Source organism: Pelodiscus sinensis, chromosome 8 (assembly GCF_052426305.1).
Source record: "Pelodiscus sinensis isolate ZL-2025 chromosome 8, ASM5242630v1, whole genome shotgun sequence".
Lineage (NCBI taxonomy): Eukaryota > Metazoa > Chordata > Testudines > Trionychidae > Pelodiscus > Pelodiscus sinensis.
The window spans coordinates 41,958,629-41,982,706 of record NC_143059.1 but is presented as its reverse complement, the minus strand read 5'-3'; the positions used below and the strand labels follow the sequence as shown (position 1 = coordinate 41,982,706).

Below are 24,078 nucleotides of genomic sequence, written 5' to 3'. Positions count from 1 at the left end.
ACTTCCATTATAATTACTTTTTCTTTTTTTAAAAAAAACAACCCCCGAGAGAGATGTCTGCCTATATACAAAATCTATGTGTTAGAAAATCTTCTAATCTTCATGTAAGGAAGCTATCAGCATATGTATGCAACACGCAGCACTGCCCTCTGGCAGAAATGAATTGGAAGCACTTGAAAGCAATCACAGCCAGTCCAGGCAGTTCAATCAGAAGCACTTCATGATCAATGCTGTAGAAAAACCAACACTTCAGCTGATAGATGTAACATTACCAAAATGGAACAAATAAAAATAAAACAAATTAAGAACTCCAAAGATTAAATCAGATAGTTTATTGTAAACAGGGTAACTAGCACTCTGTCATAATGGCTGTGTCACATGCACCCACTTTGATATCAAGTTCTCAAAATAGCACTTCAAAAATTACTGTAATCTAATAATTTATGCTTTGTTACATAAACTTAATTTAACAAGCACTGAACTGAATTACAGTGTATTCTAGGTAGTCTGTTATTGCTTGTAGACACTGCAGCTTTGGATCCATTCAAATGAATCCATTTTTATGCCTGAGTTATCAAACTGTACTGCTATATCAAACTCAGAAACTGTAAAATGCTGGAGAACACTTAAAAGCAATTAAAAGTTGCTGGCAAACTACATGAGTTCTCACTTACACTCCAGAACTTCAAAATACTAAATGTTCTTTTCTGGAAAAAAATGATTTGCGGTACTGTGTTAAAAATAACATCACTCCAATCTTTATGTAAAGAAATGGGTGTGTGATTGTATGTGTGTTTGTGTATATATATATATTGTTAAGATTTGAGATCATATCACTTTATAATTTTTATACAAAATAGAGGCTGTTTTTCTTCACCATAAGAGTGCTACATTTAAATACTAAATCCCAAAATATATAATTTGTATAGTGTGCAGTCAAAATTCATTTTAATACTTATAATACATATATTTTAATCAATAGGAAATTATAAACAAAAATGCATTATGGGTAAGAAATCCATAATGTGTGAAACGTTCAGGAAGAATATGGTAAAGAGTAAAAAATAGCAGCATTTCATTTTTTCCTATAGTGTGTTTATATTTTTTCCTTCAGGCTAGAGAGATGCTGTTGGTCTTCATCGACAACAGGTAATATCACATGGAAACAGCACATTTTCAAAACTATTCTTTGTAAACACAATTTATGCTGTAAATCTTTGAACAGCATTTATGCTGATAGCATTTATTCAATTAAAGCAGCATTTCTTGGATAAACAAACTCAGGCCCTGATTCTGTAAACACTTTAGCATGTCTATCATGTTACTCGTAAATAATTCCACTGAAGCCAATATTTTGCTTTATTCCTATGAGTAGTCCTATTAACCTCAATGGGCTAATGGGACTTCCTCATGTGAATAATGCTACACATGTATTTAATTAGGACCGTAGGTTCGGAGTCTGTTAACAGTGGGCAAAGTCTCAAAAATGTCAATGATATTTATAGTACTAAGTGCTTTGTCTGGTAATAAATGTTCACATGATCAGGTCCTTAAGTTTTCAGTGTTTAGCACATCCTGACCTGCCTAAGCATATACAGTAAATTCTATAACTTCAAAAAGCAAGATTGTTTAATAACACACAAAATATTTTAAGACTAAAATAACTTTAAAAATCCTTTTTGTATGTTATGGCCTACTCCTGCCCCTTTTACTGAGGCAGAACACTTTTGAAGTCACTAAGCTCAGTAGAGGGTGACAGATTGGATTCATTATATACTATTCTGGTATTTTCTATACAAATTTAAATTATGAATCGTACATGTAGCTACTGTGTTCCTGTGCTAATTTTGTAATGTAACCTGAATTAACTCTTGTGTGTTATACTGCTGTTTTGCTCTGAATGTCTGAAGGACAGAAAAAGGAGTATGAAGACTAAGCATCTAAGCCATGTAGCCCTATACGGGAAACTCAATTGATGCATTCATGGGGCCAAACTTGACTTCAGCTGTGCTTATGTCAAAAACTAAAGCTCTGATCCAGTAAAGCACTTATGCACATGCTTACAGTGATGTACATTCTTTAAGTGTTTTACTGGATTGAGGCTTAATATAACAATGTATTGAGCAAATCACATTGGAGACCTCATCCGGTTTATGAACAGCTGGAAACAAACCATGTCAATTAAAATATTTTTTATTATTTAACCAGAAGAAAACAACTCAGAGCAACCCTGAGAAATTGAATGAGGTATTAACAATCAAGAGATAAGCATAAAACTCACAAAAATAAGATGTACTACCTAAGTGTTTCCAGCATTTTACCAGTTCGAATATAAAATGTCCCCAAATTTGTATATAAAGATTAAAACCATGCCAATATATTTAATTATTTTTCTTCTGCTAAACACAATTCCCTTGTTTATTATTTTGTTGCAAAATTTCCTCTTTTCCACTGACGTACTTAAATCTTAAATAGAAAACAAGATTGTTGCATTGAGGATCAATTAATAAAAAGGTATAATTCAACACTTTATCCTTCAAAAATGTCAAAGCCTCCTTTTTATGAAAAGTTTTGCTCCTCTCTTTTCCCCAAAAAGGCTTAATACTTTTTTCCTGAAAAAAACCCCACGATAATTATTACAGCTATTCTCAATGACCTTTTTCAACAACATGGACATTTTAAGCAATATCAGTTTGTTCTGGAGGCTTCTTCATATTCAGTTATCATAATGAAAATTTTAAGGGATATACTATTTAAAAATATACCTCATCTAAAAGAGCCTTTAATATTCTGGTCGATTTTGGTTTTCAATAGTTCTTTTGTAATATAAATGATACATAACTACAACTAATTTTCTAATTCTCTGTATCCCTATCACACCATTGATGCCGAATGAACCAAGAGTGAATCAGAGATTCTCACAACAGACAGGATTATTTATCCTAAAAATCTTTAAATGTTTGTTCATGATGAAACCCCTTGAAGACACAAGGAAACTGATCCCTTTGCATTTCTTCATCCATTGGGATTCTTCACAGTTTTGAAGTCATGACATTGATATGTGGTTTCACCAGTGGAAAGAGTGGTAGGCTGCGTTTGAACTCTGTCATGTTTTGAATCACATCAGGCTGCAGAGAAGTGCATTTGGAAAAAAAAAATTGCTCCGTATCAATTAAAATGAGAAATCGCTCACTTTCACATTTTATCACTTATTTGTTCTATCCATATACACACAAATCCTATTTTGTGCTCTCTTTTACCCTGAAATAATATCATCAGGTCCTCAAAAATATATTAGCATTACTAGTTACACTCACAACGTTATAAAATGGCTTTTAAGCTTTGAATCTAATCCGAGCTTTCAGATTTATTCCAAATTATGTCAGGTTATATTTATAATACACTTATTCCATAGTGTGGGTGCTCGGTAAACATATACTGCTTCCATAATGGATTAATAGGGAGAAGAGGGGAAAAAAGAACTGGAAAGCCCAGCATAAAGCAGAAGTTTCCTCTTCTGTTTCAAAACACAAGATAAAATCTGAACCTACAGAAGCAGTGTGTTTGTAAAAAAGTAGAAGTTCTGTGGCAGCTGTAAGCCTGAACCTCAATTTGTCATGCTAACGTCACAATCAGGATTTCAAAAAGTTTGTACCCTCAGTCAGTGCCCATTTCTATATACTTTCAAATAATTTTTCCTATCCATATTTTTGTTTTGTTTTGTTTACCTGTGGCAAGAGGGGTGCTGGTGCCAGATTTACGTCATTTTGGCTTGGGAATTCTCCAACCACGGGACCTATTAAACAAAAGTAACTTAGAAAGACAGTAGCTTCCAAAATTTCTTCTCAAAGCAGTTCTTGAACGTTAGATAAATAGCTAAAAGTATAGCTCGTGAATTTTAAAATACCTTCCTGTGGTATTTGCCTTTGTATTTCACTGCTATCTTTAGCAATGCAACAAACTAATCCAAGTTTAAAGTTCAGAATAACTGCTAAAGCTGGAGTGGCTTTGATAACTCATGCTACTTATACTTAGCAGAACTCACTGCCTAATTTATATGGCTAAATAATTCCAATCAAATAGTTAAGAGAGTTTTAAATAAAAGACTTCATGAACACTAGTCAATACCACTTCTAACCATTGTCTAGAAGAATCGGTATTTAACGGATAGATACATACATCATTAAGTGAATTTGTGTGAAGCAATGATAACATCTCATAGTCAGTTGCAACAATCATACATCTATGTTCCCTATGTTTTCCAGGAGCTACCCTAAATCCTGCACCTATTACTCCTTCAGAGAAAGATGGCAGACAGACCATTCTAATTTCATTTTTACAGTTTAAAAACATATTTTCCTACTCATGCATTTTATTAACAGCTAACAGAACTTAATGAAGATTAGTCAATCATGAAAGTTAGAAATGGGAAAAATTATCTCAGAGCCTCAGTTTCACAACACACACACAACATTGTGCAAACTGGCAAATGATTTTGCACAAAATATCATGGAGATAATTAGTTAAAACTTTTTTAAATGTTTTTATATTTTCATCCTAGAGTAGAACAGGATAGGTAAATGACAACTTAGTTGTTTTGCAACAGATTAGTTGATTAATTGGAAATAAAATCTAAATAAAATTATCAATATGTATATTTCAAATATAGAACAATGTGTTTCATATTACCAGTTGGAGTTTTATATATTTCTTTCCTCAAAAATACCCTAATAACAAACTGACATTTAGCTGATGATCAAGGTGTTACACTCCAGAATGGGTGAAGGAATGACAGCTCATCATCTTTACTACGGCTGGAAACCCACAACAGTGTGGACTTCCTTCAAATTTATAAATAACCTTGTAGAAAATAACTGGTTGAAAACACCTTCCCCCAAGAAGCCGTAAGCCTCCTTTCCAGAATTTGGTTTCATAGTGCATTGCACAACACACTGCTGTTTGACTTAAAGAGGATTAAAGTTTAAAAAACTACACAATACTTACAGGAATCCATTTCCCTTGCAAGGACGTGTACGGATACCTTGTGTCTCCTGGGAGCATCTACTGCCAACATCTCCTAAAGAAAGCAGCAAGGTCAGTTATTGCACAACAGAATCTAAGTGACAGCTAGTTATCATCAAAAAGGGTGGTTATATGTTGTGTACATATTATAAGAGATAACAACCATTTAATGCACAACTTTAGTGTGCTTAATGTTAGTCACATTTTGATTCTTTGAATCTCATGTTGGGCATGTCTCTGGAAATTTAACCAAAGTTTCAGTCCTTCATAGCTCTTAATCAGGAATCAGCAGTGAAATGCTGTCTCCAAAACCAATGAGAATTTTGCCACTGACCTCTATGGGGTCAGGTTTACACACTAGTTCTTTGGTGCTTCAGAGTTTCTACAGGGCTATAACAGCAGATCCCAGCACCACAGACATCAAAATCAATTGGGCTAGTTCACCTAACTATATAAATATTTCTAGTATCCTTTCCTGAATCCTGGGGCAACTGAATAACAAACATTAAAATAGAAAGAAATCTACTTCAACTGGATGGAGTAGTATCACAAGAGTACAGTATATACATTGGACAACTAAACAGGTTAACACTTATTCACCACCCGTTAAAGAAATCTTACACTAATTTTTATTTGCAGTCTTGAATTTTTAATGAGTCTCTCATTCTTATAAAATGCAACAGGAGCAAAACGATACATGTATTAATTTTCACTATCACTAATATAAGAACAGATTTTTAAATAAGATAAAGTGATGCTTTAGTTAAAAGTAAGTGAAGAGATACTTTGGGTAGCGGAAAGGATAAACAAAACTCAAAGTTGAGCAGAAACAATTTTTGACATTAATGCCTGCATATCAGCCATATCTGCCTCTTCATTCTTGCTGGTTTTTCCTCATATTTAATGTTCATACTGCGGATTATTTCTAACTGATCTTCCCAGGCCAATTCCTATGTCTTCTAGTTGGTGAGCAAGGAATGTGAGTACTGTGGATGGATGGCAACATTTGCAAAAGCATAACCTTGGAAGATAGTTTAAAGAGCCGTATGTAGAAAGTGTCTCTAAGTAGAATTTGTGGCTATTCTGCATAAAAATTAATGCTATTTATACTCTCATGTATATAAAATAAGCACAAGAGTGTGTGTTATAGCTGTAATATACAAAACATTTTCATTTATCTTACTCAAAAATGGCTAACCTGGCTTTGCTCAAGTACTCTAAAATCAAAACAAATGTACCCTCACTTCTTAAGCAGAGACCAAATCTGAAAAATTTCAGCTGAAATAGTGAAAAGATTCAGAAAATTATGAGTGACTAAAGAGTACATTTTACCCTCTAATTTTACTGGTAAAATGAAGGTTGCTATATAACCTTAACCATAGTGGGTTGCTTCCATTTCCGCTACAATGTACGTGATCCAATTCAGCTTTATTTATCTTTTTGTATCTCAGGCTATGCCTAGACTACCCGTTTTTTTGTTGTTTTTTTTAAAGTAGCCTTTAAAAAAAAAAAAAAGTCACCTGTGTCCAGACTGCTATGACGTTCTTTCAAAATTAAATCAAAAGAACGTGCAATTTTTTCAACAGCGGTAAACTTCATTTTACAAAGAAGAATGCTTTTTTTCCCCGAAAGAGCTCTTTTGAAAAAAGACATTCTTGAACGCAAACAGGGCTTTTTCAAAAGAGAGCATCCAGATTGCCTGGGTGCACTCTTTTAAAAGAGCAGGTCGCTTTTTCGAAAGTGTTGCTGCTGTCTAGACTCTTTCGAAAAAGCCTCTTTTGAAAAATACCTCTTTCGAAAAATCCTCTTTCGAAAGAAGCCTGTAGTCTAGATGTATCCTCCTGGCAGCCAGTTAACAGAAAAGTTTCCTTTGAATATGAGTGATAGAGAAGGAATGTAACCCAGCATCAGGGACTGTAACTAGCTATGGAACAGAGACCACTACAATGAGTTTAATCTATCAAATGGTTGACTGAAAAAGAAATCCACAGGAGATAATATAGAACAAACAAAAAGTGTATATTGACTAAAAAGAGATTTAAATTAGTGAGGACGGTTAGATTGCTTATATGAGAAACTGTAATGTGAAAAAACTAAACCAGAAATTTGTATATAAAAATTGTGAATATATAGCTAATATAAAAATAAACATGTGTAACAATGTATTAATATATACTATGGATTAAAACATACTGAACGTGCCTCTAGCTAAACATCAATTGCTTCCTTCCCATTAAAAACTGTACTAACTAGATTCAATGGTTAGGAAAGATGAAGGGAGAAAATCATATTGGCACAGAATGGTTTGACTTAATTGCAATCATACTTTTGAACTATGTAATCAGTTAGCTTAATTATGATATATTTGTATCAATATTTAATAAACAAATTTTGTTATGACAAATCTATTGAAACCTAGTACATGATGTAAAGTGAATTCCTATCAGGAGAGACTAGAAAGCAATACAATTTTATAATCTATCTAGAAACAGATATAGATATAAATATATTTTAGAGAGTTTGAGAGTCAGTCTGTCTGTGAGTCCATCTGCCTGTCTGAAGTCTGTTCAAGAACTCCTCCCAAATGGTAAGAGCTAACACCACCAAATTTGGCATGCAGTTTCCTTTTATCATAACTTAAAAGCAAGGTCAAAGTTTGGTTGTGCTAGGACAATGGGAAGTGCCTAGAATGAGAATGTTTTCTAGTACATGTAAAGTGACCACTGGGTGCTGCCACACCAGCAGAAGAGGCACCAGCTGGGGATGGAGCTCCACATGGTCGGCCAGCCACTCAACCGGGTAAATGGCCCCCCTGCCACAAACAGTACTAGACGGGAGGTGGACTCCCATGCCCCTCGTCACCGGTCCCACCGCCCCAGGCCTGGGACCACCGTGGGGGTTGGAAAGCAAACCCCATTCCACCGAAGAAGCAGCAAGCTAGAGGAGGCCACTGGAGGCTGGGGCCAGCCTCTGGAGCCTTGTCCCCCAAAACGAGCTGCAGGGCAGGGGGAGGCAGCTGCAGGCTGCTGCCAGTCCCCAGAGCCCTACCTTCCCCTCCCAATGGGCTGCAGGACAGGGAAGGGGGCTGGTTAAACTAACCAGTTTAACTGGTTAGCTGATTAAATGCGATTTTACATCCCTACCCCCAGCCTCTCCAAGATTAGCATGAAACGCAAGCTCCTATAAACCAGGACACTCCAACTCAGACACTCCAACTCAAAGCAACACCAGACCCTTCCAGTTCAACAGATGCAAAACACTTATCTCCACGTTTACAATAGTCCATGTCCCCCCATACACTTTTCAAGATCCATGAAGCCTTACGTATGCCTATCACAACAGGTAGTGTACCTCAATCTGTGCATTAAATGATCAAACAATAATTATGTGGATAGGAACAGACAATTACACTTGAACCAACTTAATCCAGATGTCCCTGATCCGAGAACACCTGTTGTTCGGATCCTGACGGGGAGGAGGAAGCAGCTCTGTATGCTGCTGCTCCCCGTCCCCACCAGCTGAAGGAACGGCAATGCAACAAAGTGTTTGTCTGGATGCCTTTCCCCCTGTGCTCCCATAGCAGCGGAGCGTGCGGAGTCATGTTATGCCAAACATTCTGTTCTACTTTCCATTTGCTGTGACATTGGATGTTCTTTCCCAGATCTGAAGAATTCTGTGTGGCTTGACAGCTTGTCCATCACCAGCAGAAGTTGGTCCAGTAAAACATATTACTTCATCTGCCTTTGTCTAACTAATTTATATAATGACTATATAGGCTATGTCATTAAAGGAAAATAACTTGGTAAGTAATCTGTTGTTTGAATCAGTCTATGACTATTATCCTTAGTCAATCTATGATGGGAAATTGCCAATAAATGGGTCTTAAAATTTGTCTAGGTCTCATTAGATAGAGTCCATAGCAAAATTAAAATAAAAAGCACAACAAGGAAAAATCTTCGCAAGAACACTGAAAATCACCCAACAGCTTACTACTTCATAAAAAAAACCAAATTCTTCTAATTTGTTTTAAAAATGTATTTTCTGCATGAACAGATAACATTTAAGCTGCTGATGGTGATGAAAGCGTATATACTTCAAACACACTAACATATGTAATTGAATTCTCATATTTTTGAAGATCTGAATAAGTCTTCTCTATTTTCTACTTTCATGAGTTTTTAGTAGTCAACCTCTAAATATCTGCCAGGTTAAAGGAAATTAATTATTTTTTTAATCTGTGCTGGATGTATTAAATTTTGAGTTTGTTTTCTGTATTTGCCCAACCAGCCATTTATGGTCTGTAGCATTTTCCAGAGGACCATGCACTGAATTAATTATTTTGGAATAAAGTTATTTCCCATGGAACTATCATTGTCCCTGACTGAATCTGATGTGGTCTACAGTCACTAAAAGTCATTACTATCTAACAGTAAGTCCGCAGTATTTTATCTAATTAAGCTGTGGGAGGTCACACCTCACAAATGGCAACCAGGTGCTGTACCACTTCCTTCAATTCCAGTGACCCTAGTGGAGAAACAGGTCCATGATCTGTTTCTCAGAAGAGCCATTGGTCAGTGAGGTCTGGTGAGAATTCTTACAAATTTCTGTATCTTTGCAAGAATATTTCAAGTGCTTCTGAATTAAAAAAAATGGTAAAATTGCATTTCCTTGTGGAAAACAGTAACATTTATACAATAGTGAAGATTTTTTTACAGCATGAATTTCCAGTGTGTCTGTTATGATTTCAGGTAGGGGGAAAAAAAAGCAGGAACAAATGAACTCCCTAAGAATTTCATTAGTGATAACAAAGATAAGAGAATCTTAGATAAATATACTAGCTTGCAATTCACAGAAATAATTCCAAGCATATTTTCTTTTAGTGCCTATGTTTCTTAGTAATAAAGTTCTAAATATATGACAAACTTACCTTATAGAACTGTATGATATCATCCTTGGTCAGGGTCTTTAGATACGCCACTTCAATATTATCTGAACAACAAGTTTTAATTAAAACAAGTCTGCAAATAATAGCTGGTTATAATCATGGCATTTGTTCAAAGTACTTTTCTTTCACATTTAGACAGGGCAACTGACTGCAAATTATATGCTTTTCATTCTTAACTTACAAGGTACCCCATTTGAGTCTATGAAAAATAAGTAGCAGTGGAAGCTTGAAAAAAAATTCACACAAAATGAACCTGTTTGATTGAATGTGCTATAAAGGACTAGAAAACAGCATATACTTAAAATAAAAGTACTGCTAGAACAGAATAGTATTCATTTTCTAAAAAGGAATATCTATTTCTGAATTCCATCTTCAAAAAAAAAAAAGTGAACAGATCCATAACAGATACTGACTACATAGATGACTTTTTATTCAGTTGTTATAATCTGGGAATTTTTATTTAACAAATAGCAAGATGGCATGAGTTTTAACATATATAATAGAAGAAAGAAAATGTGAATAGGCTTTAGTGGTCTGAAATGAAAAGAAAGGTCTTAAAAATGAGGAAGTGACTCAATAGCTGATGTATATTACTAAATATAGATATGCTAAAATGAATGTAAATCCATTATATAACCACACTATAAAAGTGTAATTACAGAAACATTGAGTCTACCATAAGGGGCAGCATAAAAAAAAAGGAGCAACTTTCAAATGAGGAGACTTGGGACAGGAGGATAAAGTTGAATAATTAAAACACGTAGGGTGATGAGTAAGTGACTAGAAAATCAAGAGGCAGATTGGCATTGGTCCATGGTGAGGTCTGAAAAACAGAATGAATTTTAAATTGAATTCAGGGATGATGGGAAGCCAGTGGGACTTTTCAGCTTAGAAAAGAGGAGACTAAGGGGGGACACTAGAGAGGTCTATAAACCCATGACTGGTGTGGAGAAAGTAGAACATGAAAAATTATATACTTGCTCCCATAACACAAAAAATAGGGGTCACCAATTGAAATTAATAGGTAGTAGGTTTAAAACAAATAAAAGGAAGTATTTCTTAACACAACACACAACCTGTGGAACTCCTGCCCAGAGGATGTTGTAAAGACCAGGACTTTAATATGGTTCTAAATAGGAATGTTAGATAGCGTGTAAATTGAACAGTTGTGTAACTTCATCAACTTTCAACAGTTACACAATTATTCAATAGTCCCTAGGGACAGGGCTGGTAGCCAGTGTGCTCTCAGCCCCACTCCTGGGGAGTCCCCTGCCACCTTGCACTGCTGCTTCTGTTTTTCTTACCTCTGTCAAAGTTATACTGCTGAGAAATTATTTCTCCCCAGTATTTAGCACACTCTGCAGACAACTTCTTTGGTTTGTCTAGGCGACGAATTGCTAATGCTTGGATATGTTTCTGGAAAGCTTCTTCTGACATATCTTCAATGCACTTCTCCATAGTTTTTAGGAAAGCTTCAACCCTGCTTTCTAAGTAGTGTGGTGGTTTTTCTGACTGAATAATAAATCGCAGTCCTTGTATGCCATTAGCCCGTCGTGGACCACTGAACACAATGTAACCTCGAGGAAAAAAAATTGCAACTGGTTAACTGTGTCTATATCAATATCCAGTAAAAAAATGTTTCAGTCTGCCTTCTCTTCAATGAATTCTGGCCGTTATCAATGTAAGGTACAGTAAGCATTCATTCCTTATTTGTCCTATGTCAACAGGCGACACACCTTGTCCCACATTTTATCAAGTTATTCAAAGTGTCATATACTAGAAACTAGGGATGTAAGAGTTTAACCAGTTAACTGGTTAATTGATAGAGTTGCCACTTATCAGTTATCCCACTAGTTCAGGTTTTCATAAGACCAGGAGCCGCAGCAGCCATAATACCCCCATGGGCCCAGGGCACCGGCAGCCTGCGGCCTTGGCAGCACTCTGGCAGTCCTGTCAAACCCACAGGGCTGGGAGTGATAGCTCTAGCAACCTCATGGGGCCGAGAGCTGCAGGAGTCATGGAAGCCCTGCAAGGTTGGGAGCGATAGCAGCCCTTTGGGGCTGTGCGCGCCAGTGGCCCCAGCAATCCCGGCAGCCCCAGGTGGTTAACCACGTAACTGACAGAAATTGTATCAGTTACACAGTTTGTATTTTTTAGATCCTTACTTCACGAGGCATAAGGGAGCGGTCGACAAAGGCTTCCTTTGTCGACCGATCCACGTCTAGACTGCCGCGCTGTGCCGCATCAGCTGATTGTCGGCACAGCGCGGTGGCCATTTTTATTTTAATGAAGCGGGGATTATTTAAATCCCCACTTCATTGACTATGTCGGGTAAACAAGTTTACATTGCTCCGTCGATGGAGCCATGTAGTCTAGACATACCCTATAGTTTAAAACTTAAGATTCTCAAGACTGAGAATCATGATCCTTGCTGAAATCCATACAAACAGGGAAATTCTTAGTTAAATGACTGAATCTCTAATACATGGCTAATACTTCTATTACACACAATGGACCCACATCTGTAATATTATGCAGTTGTACAGAGCTGTGCCTAGATATTAGAAATGATCCCTCAACTTTTCATATCCATGAAGACATAGGTCAGGTCAGACACTTACTGTTTTTTTATTATCTTTTTTAATCTCCAAATTAATATTCATTTTGAAATATGTAATTTCCAAGATGATAATTTATTTGATATAATAATACTGGGTGACAAGAGGGAATTACCCAAAGTCTTTATTCATCTTAGCAGGGCATTTTGTGCTTGACACTCCTCCATTTGCATCACACATGCATGCACATTGGTCACTTGTCCCAGGCATAACATTAGTTAATCTAAGAACAAGAGCCTTCATAATGAAAAGCTCTATCAACATAATAGCTTTTATCGTTATTACAGTAGCATAAAAAATGAACTGTGCGCTGTAATAAGGAGGATATTGGCATAATTCATGTTCAAAAGACTTATTTGTAGGCATTAAGTTACAAGTTGTTCTTTAATGTATGATTTGTGGTTTGGCAGAAGAGATTTCTTTTTCCTTACAATATATTAAAGAAAACATTTCCTGCGGGACAACATAGTGATGTCATGGGTCACTCCGCATCCTGCAGCCCCTCCCTCTGCCCTCCCCTCTGTGCTCGGGAGAGCCGTGAGCCATGCAGCCTATGCCCTTTCCCCTCTTCCATTCTTGGAGGCTGAGGAGGGAAAGGGCCCAACCGCTCGGTAGCCAGAGAGGGAGAGAAGATCGTGGGGAGGGGAGGAAAATGGGTCTGGGCTGGCAGGGTGGGGGGTAGGAGGCAGAATGGGAGCCTGGGCTGGTGCGACAGAGAGTAGGGAAAGAGAGAAGGGGGGCCCAGGGTGGTGGGGGGGGAGAGGAGGGGAGAAGAGAGCCCTGTGTTGACAGGGGGGAGGGGGAAGAGAGGAAAGGAGGAGGAAGAAGGGGGGCCCGGGCTCATGTGAGTGGGGAGAAGGGGTCCAAATTGCCGGGTGGGGAGAGAGGAGAGAGAGAAGGGGGGAAACTGGGCTGATGCAGCAAGGGGTGGGGAACAGAGAGTAGGGGGGCCCAGGTTGGCAGGGTGGGGACGAGCAGGGAGAAAGGGGTCCCGGGTTGGTGCAGCGGGGGTCAGGGAGAAGGGAGGCCCAGGCTGATGTGGAGCGGGAGAGAGGGGGCCCGGGCTGGCTCTTCCCAGTGGCTGGGGGATGGGGGGGAGGAGCCAAGGTTGCCTACCCTCCATGAAAGGGGGGTTGGCAAGAGTAGTGAGCAAGTGACATAGCCCGCTACTTAAAAAAAAAAAAAAAGACCATTCTTCATGTAGTGTATATGGCAGAAGAAAGGACAATGACCACTTGGGAAAAAGAAGAATGGTTTTACTATTGTAAACACAAGCCTAATAGAGAGGCAAGTTTAGTGAATGTGATTTAAGGAACTGAGCTAGAAAACTACAAAGCTTCATATTTTTCATTTTATTGCAATTTGATAATTTTAGCTCTACGGTAGCAGCCATTGGATCAAGCATGCGCAAACAGTGTCTCTGTTTCTGATGTGAGAGGAATCTGAGAACTGAAGAGGTATTGGTGAAACAAATTTAATTTAAATTAGCTCTATGTGCAGGCACATCCTTCCTAACCAGGAGTCACACCTACAGCTTTGCAAGCACTGTTGCTTAACACTTCCTATAAAAGCTTTTTAGTCCTCAGTTTCACTGATTCTCTGTCAGTATCACTCAGTTTTCTTCTAGCAGACATCAAGCTTTGGAAAGCTGATATAATCTCACCCTCCTGTCATTCTCAGCTTTGGATAAAGTGTTTTCTATGCAACCATTTTCTTCTGGAGTGAGACAATCTTAATATTTCAGTCTTGAAAAAAACACAGCATTCAGGATCATCTCCTTTACCTATGTGAACAATCATATTCTCCGAGGTCTCCACTCATTAAAATAATAAATGTAAATTTACTAAATATACTTTAAACGGAATTGAGGAAGCAGGATAGAAAAAGAGCTACAGAAAGTCTGTCATCACATTTATCCTTAGTTATTACTGAGATGTGAAGGACAACACTGGGAAAACTCACCTAACTGTTCCTTGGTACGCAGAGTGTTGAAGCAAGGCTCTGATATAATTTGACAGAAGAGCTCCAAAAACATATTCTCAGAGGTACTCTGCATATCTGTTTGGTAATATATTTCTATGCCACAATTGTTATGAACTTCATTCCTCTGTTGATAGACAAACCAGCCTCCTGAAAGATGAAGTGACAGTAATTGGGCGCACTCATTATATACACCATTCCAAATAGAATCTAAGTAGAAAAAGCAGAAAGTCTAACTGCAGACTGAATCTGATTACAAAAGAAGGACAGACTAAAAGCAGATCTTCTATTAATAATCAGGCAACCTTTTCACCAACCTATGGGAGAAAAGATTTTTATAAACTGTTAACAAGATTAACAAATCCTAGCTGGGAAGTATTGGCAAGTCAAACGGTAAGTCAATTCCAAAAGTTTTGTCCGGTCAAATGGATAAGCGAATTGCAAAACCCAAAGGTCCTCACAGAGAACACCATGCCAGATACCTCCTCTCATAATGATCTTAAATGCGTCTTCTAATTTCCCACTGATTAGAATTGGTACTATTGCATCCATCTTATCCCTACACCCACAGGTAGTCCCTATGGATGAGTGTTGAGGTACATTTGTGTGGTTGGAGGGGAAGCTTGCATTACCCTCTCCCATGCTTTTGTTTGTAAACAGAGGACTTCAATTTCTACAACAGTCAATCCAACAGCTTTATGAACATTACAATTAATTCAACAAATATTACTAATAGCTTCTTTAGTACATGGCATTTACTAAAGGTTAATGATCATCTGGAAATTATGGTCTTTGGCTGTACATTAGCTATCTATTCATACATATTCCCAGGAATTGTCCTGCATCTATGTAGTAATTAGTGATTAAATCTTGGCTACTTTGGCAGTGAAAAAACTTTGGGTACAGGCAGTCCCCGGGTTACGTACAAGATAGGGACTGTAGGTTTGTTCTTAAGTTGAATTTGTATGTAAGTCGGAACTGGTACATATTGTAGGGGAAACTCTAGCCAAACATTTTTTTTAGTTTTGGATAGCATAGGGAAAGGTTAACTCCCCTCTAATGTTTGTTTTGCTGTCTGTTCCCCTGTTCAGAAGATTTCACATCTATTTCTGTCCCTGTGACAAACTCAGGACTAAAGGAGTAACTCATCAAATACCAAAGAGCTCTGCACCATGCTTTGAGCTAATAGCTTTATTTCCACACACCACCCAGGGTTCTAGGAGGAGGGTCCTTTTTTTGCTAACACAATGAGGCCAGCACTTTGTTTGTTTTGGTGGAGTCTTTGTTTGCCCAGGGAGCCCAGCATGTATAGGGGGAGGAGGGGCGGAGAGGCTGCTTTTGTCTGCTGTTCAGCAGCCTGTTGCTCAGGGGAGGGGGCAGCCTGTTGCTGGCAGGGGGGGGAGGGGGGAGGCGTGCAGGATGCGAGGCCGCAGGGGGGGGGGCAGCGGGCGTGGGGAGGCACTTTTCCTCTGCCCGGCAGCTCTGCGGGATCCCTGTCCCTGTGGCCAGCTGCTGCAGGCAGAAGCCAGTTGGAGCCGGCCGAAGAGGAGGAGGAGGTGGATTCTAGGACCCAGGTGAGCGAGCCCCGGGGACGCTGCTGCGCTCCGGGAGCCCGGCATGTATAGAGGGGAGGAGGGGCAGAGAGGCTGCTTTTGTCTGTTCGGCAGCCTGTTGCTGGCAGGGGGGTGGGAGGGGCAGCGGGCGTGGGGAGGCACTTTTCCTCTGCCCGGCAGCTCCCCGAGGAGGAGGAGGATCCTAGGACCCAGGTGAGCGAGCCCCGGGAATGCTGCTGCGCATGTGCGGGAGTTGCCTCACCCCGTTCGTATCTAGGAATCCGACGTAAGTCGGATCCACGTAAGTCGGGGACTGCCTGTACTATAAATATATTCTGTAAAATCATCTTAGGTTAAAAAATAATCAGTTATTAAACATGGCAAGAAGTTATTTGCATAGAAATTACACTTTAATCAATGAAGAGCAATACATCCTTAACTGTAAACAATGAAAAGTTGCTCTCCAGGAGCTCTGGTCATTCAATATGCACATTAAAACCTCATACAGAATGAGGCAGGGCTCTGACTGCGTTGAATGAGGGAGGGCTCAGGTTGTATTGCACATGCACCTACACACTAAACATAAAAGTTGAGCTAACATATGCATGTATGTGCAAAGCCAGGAGAATGCTGGCACATAATTATAAATATTATAAACCCACTGCAGATGCGCAAAATATATTTTAAAAACCCTTTTAATTCTGCCCAATCCAAATGGATTTTCAGCAGATTACTAAAATGCATATCTTAGACCTGGGTACTCTGCCCCTGACAAATTTCAAAGTTCCATACCAAATAGGGATGTTAGCAGCTAGCCGGCTAACCACTTAACGGGTAAGTGACTGCTTGTCAGTTAACAGTCCCGATTAACTGCAACCTCTCCCCCACATGCTCTGCATTTTAAACTCAGACCAGAAGGCTGGCTCAGTCCCAGACTGCTGGACCAAGTTTTAAATGAAGAGCATGCAGGAAAGCTGCCTGCTGCTGTTATGGTATGCTGGAGCAGCCTCTGTCCATGGGGAGCTTGGGCACCCTGTGGACAGGAGCTGCTGCCACAGAGCAGCCTCTGTCTGTGGGGAGTTTGATGGGGGACAGGGGTTGCTGCCTATGTATCAGTGGCAGCAGTGTGGGGCAGCAGGCAGGAACCAGGCTGCATGGAGAACTGATTTTTAAACCGGTTCCCCTCACAGACTAGGTCCACCTCTTGCTCCACGCTGCTGCCTCTCATACAGAGGCAGCAGCGCAGGGTGGCATGGGGCTCCCCAGAAGTGGTGCTGGGAGACAGGAGCACACTGACTGCCAGCCCCACCCCGGAGAGGAGCATTTTAGTAACTGTAACCACTAAAATTTGTTGTGACTACATAATTACTAAAACAGACAACATCTAACATCCCTACATCAAAGCCCTAAGACAGTAGAGATACACCACCTAATAAATACATTCTTAAATACATATACAAATATAAAATAAAACTGCATAGCAGTATCAGTCCCCATGTGAACAACAGCACTGGAATGTCCCCACTGTACTAAGAGGAGGTTCCTGGTACTGGACTCCCCCATACTGATCCTGATATCAATTCTATCCGTACTTCCTTACTCTTGGGATCAAGCAATGATCTTTCAGGTGGTGCTTGCCACGAGAGAGCAGGCACCGCATGTGGGATCATTGTTAGGGATTACTTCCCTACACAAAGGACAAGTGTTAGGCGAGAGCATCAATGGGGGAAAAACTGATTAACTACTAACTAACACTAAATACTAACTACAGGCAGTCCCCGACTTACGCGGATCCGACTTACGTCGGATACGCACTTACGAACGGGGCTCTCTCGCCCCGGAGGTTGAGGTAGCGGATTGCTACCTGCGAGCTCCAGGGCGAGAAAGCCCCGTTCGTAAGCTGCTCTGGTGCCCCTGGTCTGCTGGAGACCGTCTCCAGCAGACCAGGGGCACCGGGCGGGTTCCCGCGCTTCTGAGGCCAGAGCAAAGCCTCAGAAGCGCGGGGAACTGCCGCTCCAGTCCAGGTGCCTGTGGTCTGCTGGGGACGGTCCCCAGCAGACCACAGGCACCGGGACTGAAGCGGCAGCCCCGCGCCTCTGAGACTTTGCCAGAGCAAAGCCTCAGAGGCGCGGCACTCCGCTGCCGCTGCGGCTCTGCTCCCGGTGTCCCTGGTCTGCTGGGGGGGAGGGGGGGGCGGCTAGTGTGCCCCCCCCCCCCAGCAGACCAGTCTTTTGTTTGGACCCTGGAGCAGAGCAGCTGGGGCTCTGCCGATTGGTCCTGCAGCGCCGCTCTGGGCACTACTGGACCAACCCTGCAGCACCCCAGCTGCTCTGCCCCAGGTCCTGATTCAGCCGCTGCTGGTCAGTTTCAGCAGTGGCTGAATCAGGACACCTGGGGCAGAGCAGCTGGGGTGCTGCTGGGTTGGTCCAGTAGCGCCGAGGAGCGGTGCTACTGGAGCAACCCAGCAGCACCCCAGCTGCTCTGCCCCAGGCGTCCCCAAGTCAGCCGCTGCTGAAACTGACCAGCGCTGACTACAGGAAGCCCGAGGCAGAGTTGCTCTGCCCCAGGCTTCCTGGAATCAGCGCTGATCAGTTTCAGCAGCAGCTGACTTGGGGAAGCTTGGGGTTCTTAAGTTGAATCTGTATGTAAGTCAGAACTGGCGGTCAGTTTCAGCAGCGGCTGAATCTGGACGCCAGTTCCGACTTACATACAGATTCAACTTAAGAACAAATCTACAGTCCCTATCTTGTACGTAACCCGGGGACTGCCTGTATAGTCAATAGAAACCCAGCTAAATCTGATTGCAAGGTTGTAAGGTTACACCACACAAAGCTCTAACTCAGGGGTTCCCAACCTTTTTCAGTCCCTGTGCCGTCTTGGCTTTAAGTAAACCTTCCTGTACTCCCTATTCAATAGGAAAGGAAATAAATTCTAGACTCTAGAATCCACAACTTTTTTCACTAACACTACTACTTCTGGAATATTTCAATTAGGATAAGCTAGTTATTTACCAAATATTCCCCGTACCTCCTTGACAAGCTTCTCATACCCCCTGGGGGTACACATACCCCAGGTTGGGAACCCCTGCTCTAACTCCAGCCAAACAAGGTAAGAAGGAACTGCAGGGTGTCAGGGTAGTGCCACCTCAGATAGCCAGGAGGGGGGCCACAGACATATATACCTCCATAGGTATGGTAAGGCCAAATCTCTGGCTTCCGTGTGTAATGCTGACAAACAAAAGCAAACCTGGGACTTCTGAAGTCTAGTGCATGAGCCTCTACCTCTTGAACTAAAAGGCAGCTAGCTCTCAGCTAAGGCTGTCGAGGAGTGGGAAACTTATGGATCAGGACGGGATGCAGCCCCGACTTGCCTGGATCCAGCCCCAACTTGCCTGGATCCAGCCCGAGGCTCAGGCTCCCCAACCCCAACATTGGGGAGCCTGTGCTGGCACTCCAGCCCCTGCACTGTTCTCCCGTGGAACTGGAGCACACAAAATCTATTAGCTTGGGCTTCCCTAGGCTCGGGTATGCAAGGGGAATATGGGAATTGTCTTTCTTAGTCGGGGGCCACATTCATGAGGTTTTTTTATTCTTGCTTGTGCGCGGGCCCCTGACTGATTTTTCTGTGGGTCATCAGCCCCCAACCCTAAAATGGTTCCCCACCCCTGCTTCAGAGAAAACTCATTCTTTCTCTCTCTCTGTAAGTAGTCTAAGTGCCACTACTGGGACAGTGAACAGAGGTGTATGGGTTACATGTGAGCTAAGCATGCATACCCTAAGTGGAATATACCTCTGCATCTACTGGAAGAACAATTTTTTTTATTTTTAAATATTATTTTACTTCAAACTGCTGCGTAAACCACATGTCTGATTCATCCTTCACACCAACACTAATATATTAAAGAGCTAAATACTAAAGGTTGGACCTCTCTGATCTGGCATCCTCAAGACCTGACTAGTCCCAGATGAGGGATTTTGCCAGACCAGCTTGGCCTTCCTGGCCCCCTCCCCAAGCCCAGCTAAACCATGTGCTGGCTCCTGCACCCTACCCTGCCCTCTGCAGCCCAGCTGAACTGCGCACTGGGCTTTCCTGTTCCCTCTCATTCCCCTAAGCTTCCAGCCACCCACAGCAGTCCAGCTCAGCCGTGTGCTGGCCTTTCCGTCTCCACTTTTCATATTAAATTATATTTCCCATTTAATTCTGCAAGACTTACAGTGCAAAAACATTTGAAGTTGAAATTGTTTCTAGACAAATAACATGCAATATATTAACATTTACTTCAAAAGTCATTAGAGGACACCAGGAAAGAAGCTTCATATTGCACGCTTTATAACATATATAAAATGATTTAACTTACTGTCAGGGAGCTGAACTTCTCTGTATCTTACTAGCTGACTGGGAAGGAGTGGCTTTGTATGAGAATGCTCAACGAGAATGTCCTCAACCATTTGTATAATTCCTAATGCTGCCTGGAAGAGAAGACATTATTACAGGTTTTTTTAATTTATTCCTTAACAATCCTAAATCTGGCAGCACGCCGAACGATAGCAGTCATTGATGGTGAGATGCCAAATCAGGAATGGAAGGATGGAATGCTTAATTAAGACAAACAGTGTAAAAAAGTGAAAAATAATGTGGAAATAAGTGAAATTATTGTCCCTCTACTGGATTATTAATTTTTGTAGTAATCAAGTGCTACTGGCTAGGATTCATCTTTATACATTTAGCTAAACATTTAAACAAGTGCCCTCATTCCTGCACACCCCACACACAACAACCCCTCACTCTAAGCCTCCTCACCTCCCAACTAGGGATGTAATAGTGTAGTTGATTAACCAATAAGCAAAAGTTTATAGGTTAATGCTATAGACTACACATGTTTTCCCCTCCCTCCACCAGTACATTTTTTAGCAGGCTGTCCAGCAGCCCGGCTTAGTGCTGGCTCATGCCAGGTCCAGGACTTACCTTTGCTGCAGCTCTGCAATTCAAGTGTTTTAGGAGCCTGGTGTGCAAGCAGCCCAGCTCAGTTCTGGCTTGCGCTAGGTCTGGGAGTTCAGACCCGCCCTCCATTCTCCCTCCCGGACAGGGGCTGCTGCTTCTGTATCAGAGGCAGTAGCATGGGCTGATAGGTGACAGGGGCCTGCAGAAGGTATTCTGGGGTGGAGTGTTGCTGCCTCCAGCGCCTGCTCTCCCCATGCTCTGGGGCAGAAGAGGCAGGACTTGGCCAGGCCATGCGGTATGTCCTCCTCCGGAGCTGAGGAAGCTGGGGCCATGTTGCATGCCCCCTGACTTCCTCTGGGGCTGGGGAGGCTGGGGCCATGCCACCCATTCTCTGACCTCCTCCGGGACTGGGGAAGCTGGGGTGAGTGCGTGCCTGCCTGCTCCCTTCCTCTCCCCATGGTTAGGAGGGGGAGCACGCGCACTGCGCACTGCTCCGCCTCTCTATGGAGGTGGGGAAAGGGTGGGGCCTCAGAAGGGGCAGGGCTGGAGGTGGGGCATGGGGCTTACCTCCCCCAGCCATGCCTTCCCCAACCGTCCATGGCGACAGGCAGCTGGTCTGTAAGGGGAGCAGGTTTTTAAACTACCTGCCCTCACAAACCAGCTCCAATCAGGCACCCTGTGCACTGCTGCATCTAATACAGAGGCAGCAGCGCAGAGTGGCAGAGGGCTTCTTGGGAGTGGGGCCAGAGTGCACTGGCTGGTGGCCCTGCCTGCTGGGACTATAGAATAGTTAAGTAACCAATAAGAATTCATGAGTTTAATCAACTATTCAGTTAACCAATATTTAACCCTACTTCCAACCACCTGCCCTAATCATTTAAATAAAGCATGTACTTTTTCCTTTTAATTTAAAAATGAAACCCAAACATTACTACAGTTAAGGACCTGAGCAAAACTGGGTACATCTTCTAGTTTACTAAATAGAGATGAGATGATTCACATACTTAACACCTTGCTGACTTGGTGCCTTTGTTCCCATAGACACCATACATATGATTAAGCTTAAAAAAAAAAAAAAAAACAACCACCCTTACATCTACATGACAGTGTAACAAACTGCCTCTGCCATTTTTATTTGCAAAAGATAAACTTCATTTGTTCTTTCGGAAATGTCATCCATTTTTTTAAATGCACTACAATATACTAGATCAATATGTGTCATTTAATATAGCAGGAGATGATAAAGTAACATAGTTCTAAACTATGACCAAAATTGAATCTAAAGACAGAGGGTAAAATTTATAAAAGTGCCTGATTGACTTCATGAGACCTAGATTCCCAAGTGCCCAAGTCAGTTTTGAAAAAGAATCTTTGAATCTTAAGTTACTTGGCCACTTTTGAAAACTGTATCTAGAATCTCTAATATGTGACTATACCCACAGATTTAGACTACAATGCTGTGCTTTAGTTATTAAATGTGGATGTTAATATTTTAACTGAATATTAGTTCTTAAAACAACTATTTTAAAATGATAAATTCAGATTTTCCTTTAATGTCTTAAATATAATTAGCTTTTTATAAATACCAAATATGGTGTTTATTGCTAAGCAGTTCTAAAGTTTTGGACATTTTCAGTAAATCTACTGTTTCAACTACGGATGTTAAATTCTGATTAATCAAATAGTCGATGGGATTTTCATCGACTATTCAATTAGTCGATAAGGATCTTGTGCATTTCAAAGATTAAAATGATGCATGGAGCCCGGGGCCAGCAGGGAGTCCCCTGTTGATCCTGGGTTCCATGCGGGCACTTCTGCTTTGAAATGTACAAGAGTCCCAGCAGGGACTCTTGTACATTTCAAAGTTGGAATGCCACCGCTGTGCCCCTGCCCCCTCCCATGGAGCTGGAGGGAGCCAGCTTTTAAGATGGCTCTCCCTAGCACCCCTTCCTCTCCCCCCCCCTTACTGCCTCTTTCTGATAGCGGCAGCAAGGGGAAGAAGCAACTAGTCGCTTACATCCCTAGTTTCAATCTAAACAGCATCAAATACACACACACACACACACACACACACACACACACACACACACACACACACACACACACACACACCATCTCATGCAGATAACTTATAAAAGATCTGTACATTTATGAAGAAAAAGCAAAGGGAAAAAGAGATGAGGTCAAGTGAAACACAGGAAATCTCAAGGCAAAACCAAAATAATATGTATTCTACTCTAGAAAACAATTACCACGGAATATTTATAACATGTTGGTATCACTGTGAGCACAATTAGCCTACTATTAGCAGAAATCAACACCCTATTGAGGCAAAATACAAATGTCAGAATAGAAATCTAAGCATACAAGTAGACTGAAAGGAGCCCAGAAGAAGCTGATCATTTCTGATCACCATGATCTGATCACCGTAGATAGATGCATCATATGTACATGCAATGATATATATTTTTGTCCCTCCTAAACTGTATATAGAAAACATTTTTCTTGTGATTGGGTCCCATAATACATGTCACCACAATATGTGCTCGATGATGATTAATTCTGTGGTGATTTACAGGGGAATTTAAATAATCTTGTTTATATAAATAGAGTAGGGGGAAGATAAGATTATTCTTTCGTTTACATTTCCACAAAAAAAGGTAAAAAATTAAAAAGCAACTTTTCTGGCACTCTTATTTAAAGCTGAAACTTTATATATCTTATCCTGGTTCTTTTTTTCTTTCACTCACTGCTGCTAGCTACTTCCCTCTCCATACACTTTAGTGATGACCTAAAGAGTTTTAGTGCTAGTGTACTTTCACTAGACTAATATAACAGCATTTCTGACATGATGTTATTGGGAACGCAGCTATAGCAGCCTCCTGGGAATAGATACAGACATTTTAATATTTTAACGCTCTCAGAAAATTATTGTGACATGCAGTGTTTGAAAATGCACTCAGATCCTTGGATAAATGTGTTATAGAATTACAGTTTTAATACACAATAAATAATTTGT

The 24,078-nt window shown here is 40.9% G+C and overlaps 1 protein-coding gene across 9 annotated transcripts in view; it reads right to left on the bottom strand.

The window, feature by feature from the left end:
• Positions 1-317: 317 nt before the first annotated feature.
• IDE (insulin degrading enzyme) overlaps positions 318-24,078 on the bottom strand; it is a 135,328-nt gene continuing 111,567 nt past the window's right edge. For all 9 annotated transcript variants that reach the window (XM_075935171.2, XM_075935172.2, XM_075935177.2 and 6 more), the window contains 7 exons: positions 20,476-20,587; positions 14,548-14,715; positions 11,272-11,544; positions 9,950-10,011; positions 5,005-5,077; positions 3,729-3,796; positions 318-3,128 (listed from right to left, as the gene is read on the bottom strand). In XM_075935171.2, the coding sequence (XP_075791286.1) occupies positions 3,033-3,128; positions 3,729-3,796; positions 5,005-5,077; positions 9,950-10,011; positions 11,272-11,544; positions 14,548-14,715; positions 20,476-20,587 (852 nt within the window). In that variant the 3' untranslated portion in view covers positions 318-3,032. The remainder of the gene's footprint in view (positions 3,129-3,728; positions 3,797-5,004; positions 5,078-9,949; positions 10,012-11,271; positions 11,545-14,547; positions 14,716-20,475; positions 20,588-24,078) is intronic.